The 3983-nt window shown below is 29.8% G+C and overlaps 1 protein-coding gene across 1 annotated transcript; it reads right to left on the bottom strand.

The window, feature by feature from the left end:
- Positions 1–1450: 1450 nt before the first annotated feature.
- Positions 1451–3743, bottom strand: LOC131605186 (uncharacterized). Its single transcript, XM_058877575.1, has 4 exons — positions 3188–3743; positions 3038–3118; positions 1817–1956; positions 1451–1719 (listed from the first exon to the last, which is right to left on the bottom strand). Exons 1-4 carry the CDS (start codon positions 3506–3508, stop codon positions 1470–1472), a joined length of 792 nt encoding a protein of 263 aa, XP_058733558.1. The 5' UTR covers positions 3509–3743; the 3' UTR covers positions 1451–1469.
- Between the last annotated feature and the right edge of the window lie 240 nt (positions 3744–3983).

Below are 3983 nucleotides of genomic sequence, written 5' to 3'. Positions count from 1 at the left end.
ATATATATTTAAGACCACGTTTTTCTTAAAATAAAATCTTAATAATATAAAACCGCCGCTTATTAATTCCTATTTTTTAGTTAATACACAACCACGTTTTTTAAAAAAATAAAATCTCTAATTCACTATTTATTATTATTATTGTTATTATTATTAATTAATATATATTTAAAACCACGTTTTTCTTAAAATAAAATCTTAATAATAATAAATTCACAAGCCACTTATTTCCTATTTTTTAGTTAATACACAACCACCTTTTAAATAAATCTCTAATAATAAATAATAATAAACCCACAAGCCACTTATTATACTTCCTATTTTTTAGTTAATACACAACCACAACCACCTACATTAAAACCACGTACATTGAAAATACAGTTACATATTGCATTATAACTATTCCACCACTACCACTAACTCATTCAATATATATATTTAAGGTAGTTCATTTATTTTTTAACATCAAAATTGTTAGGCTTCTTCACCTTCTTGATTTTCATCATTAGTCTCTATTTTTTCTTCACATATTGAAACAAAGATTAGATATGTATCAATTAATTTCTTATACTTTGCCTTTATCTTTCTATTATATTTTTTCTTAATTTGTTGTCTTTGTCTGCCTTTGTATTATATTTTTTCTTAATCCATTGCCTTTGTCTTTGTAGGTGCCACCATGCCATGGATAAGGGAATTGCATATGACAATATTTCTCAATTACATTTCTCAATTTCTTCTTCACATATTAAAATAATGATCAGACATATTTCAATTAATTTTTTATATTTTACCTTTTTTTAATTCTTTGCCTTTGTTTTTGTAGGTGTCACCGTGCCATGCATGAGAAAATTGCATACCAAGATATTTCTCAATTACATTCTTTATTTTTGATTTCCTACCTTTGTATTCATTTAATTTTTTTCATCTAAGAACTGGATTAAATGATTTTTTTATTTGTTTTCACTTTTTTAATTTTATTTATTTATTTATGTTGTTGATATATGATAATTAATTATATTGTAATTCATATTTGATTCAATAATGTTTTTCATATTTTGTACATAATTGTTTGTATTTGTAATGTAGATTAACTATTTTTTTCTACTCAGTTCTAAATGATGTTACGAATTGAATTAAAAAATCTAAAGTTTCTATACTCATAACTCATAGCAACACCTCTCTCAAATTTATAAAAATTGTCATTGATATTTAAATAGAACCTATCTTATGATTGTAAATTTAATTTTAAAATTATTTTTAAATAATAATAATAATAATTATTATTATTCTTTAAATTAAACAAATTTGTGTACGTTTAATTTTTTAAATTGTAATTATAATAGTATCATTAATATTTAAATAAAACATATTCGTGCATCGCACGGGTGTACGTCTAGTAATCGTGTAAATTTATAACTAGATTGCATTGGCAAAAACATAAAAATCTATGTCAGGAGGTAAACGTACTATTAGAGTGGAATTTGATTAGAATCAAGATTTTTTTGGTACATGGACATTATACACAAACCATAAGGTAGAAAGAAATATATAGCTAAGAACACAAGAACACCAAGATCAGCTTCTTCTCCAACCGCTGGACGACGGGGACTGATCCAATATATCTGAGTTATACACCATATACAGTATAAAGAAGCTATGAATATCACAAGTAGTATTGACTGATATGATTTTTTCTTTAATGAGTTTGAGGAACTTGCTCTGCAGGGCAATGAAGGAGAAAGAAAAGCATGTCAAAACCATGATATCTTTACAATAAAACATGATAATTAACATTGAAAGCTGCAATAACAAACACCTGTTTAGGTAGAAGAATCCACCAATTAAGCAAACACATAAGGAGCTCACTACAACAACAGCATCCGGGTTAACGGGTGCTCTAGTTTTCCACCAACCAGTGCTCAAAATCCAAGTGTACATGGTTGTTTTCCCATTCTCCTATAAGATTTTGAGAGAATAAGTTTCAATAACTTGAGTGTAAGTTTTTCAGTTTTTAGTATAAGGGTTATAACAACATGACTACGGCAGTTGTCTTTAACACCCTTAGATGACTTGCGAACTAGTAAAATTTAGTTTCATTTGCAGTTTTCTGCCTTAGTTTCCATTAAAATAAAAGCCAATGACACTACCTGTAAAATCTAGGTATGCAGAACTTCAAAATCTACTTTTTTTTACTTCAAAATTTAGACTATGAAAAAAAGAAGAGGATACGAACAGAAAAGATATATCAACCTTATGCGACAAGAATTAAAGGCAGACTAAAGTTGAAAGCTACATTATCTAGCATAGTAGCAATTAAACACTATCAAGCACAGACACCAGAAACACGACACTGACACTGACATGTCGACACCGATAATAATTTGAAAAAAATGAATAAGTTAAAAGTAATCATAAGTGTTGATAAGTGTTGGTTGTAAATGGCATGCCATGACCATGACATTATCTTTTAATCTAAGGACCATGAAGGAAAATGAACTTGGAAGCTTGGAAATAAGAAGAAAATGTCAAAAGGAATCATATTGGAAGACATGTTCATTGAAATTAACCAACTACCTATCTTCAAATTCTAACAAATTAACTACACTCTAACTAATATTTTGTAATATATCTTCATTCATATATTTAAACAAGATTTGAACATATATTCCTCAAAATTCTACTATATCAGTTATATTAATTTGGCATTCTTGGTTCAATATAGTCCGAACACAACTCCTCAAACTAAGTTACCATTTTTACTTACATATTATACACATTTAATAAGGTTATTAGCAATGTTAAAATTTGAAGCTGACTCTCATCAAGAGATGGAATTTAAGAGAGTAACAAATGAGGAAACAATTTGACATACCACAAAATTGGACATAATAAAACAATATATCCATGCATATTATCTCCATAAATACTTGAATCCACTTTAGCTACTATTTTAGGCAGATTTCCCTAATAAGTATGATAAATCAGATAATCAATAGAAACAAACACAAAACGGTTAAAAAAAATAATAAAAAAATACCTCGAATAGATGATCTAGAAAGAAATGAGTAAAAGATCCCGCAGAAATCAAGAAAAAACACTGCATCTTTGTAAGAGGCACCTGCAATATAACATCAAGTATTAACTAATAAAAATTAATGAAATTATGAAGAAAATTTGAGGAAATCACCTTGGGTAGTGAAGATTCAAGAAGGTGTGAATGAACAAGAAAAGAGGAAATCTTAGAGTAAAGAAAGCAAAGAGGAAATCCCAAGATAAGGATGTAATAGAAGGGATGGTGGATGAGATCGGCCACTGCCGAGGCTACGGAATCAGCTGGACCGCCAAGAAGAGAGCCAAGCCACTCGGAGAAGGAACCAATATCAGGTCCAAAGAAGGAGTTGATGGTGTATGTGAGCGTGTGGTGTGGACTAAATCTGCCGTTAGAGATGGCGGTTAGACCAAGGCCCGAGCCCATGGCATAGATCAGGTGAGGACCAGGGCCTGGCATAGTAACAAACTTTTTTTCTCAGTTTCAGCTGCAACAGAAATGAAGTTGGTTCCAATTCTCAACTACTCTAGAAGAAGATAGATAACTAACTGTGCTGTGATCTACTGTGCCAGTCTTGAAAGGGTAAAGGTAGGTAGTGTGTGAGAGAGTAAAGCCAGTCTAACTATGTTTAGTTATTATGTCTAATTAATTGTGGTTACCGCCACTGGTTTGAGTTAGATTGTTAACATGCACTAATTAACTAATAAGAACTGACACTATTTTTTGTTTTCGGTTGTTGTAAATACTAAATACTCCCTCCTATTTTGAATATAAACAACGGAAAAAACAAATATTTTAAGATTGTTGTTGTCTAAGGGCAGGATCCTCTGCTGCCTGGTGTCTCCAGCTTCCATCTAGCCATCAATCTTAGCCTTCCATTTATATTTCTTTCTTATTTTAAAATTAATTTGACTTATTTATCTATTTTTTGTTA

The sequence above is a fragment of the Vicia villosa genome, linkage group LG1, assembly GCF_029867415.1.
Source record: "Vicia villosa cultivar HV-30 ecotype Madison, WI linkage group LG1, Vvil1.0, whole genome shotgun sequence".
Taxonomy (NCBI): domain Eukaryota; kingdom Viridiplantae; phylum Streptophyta; class Magnoliopsida; order Fabales; family Fabaceae; genus Vicia; species Vicia villosa.
Note: the sequence above shows the minus strand (reverse complement) of the source record. Positions and strands in the feature narration are given on the sequence as shown.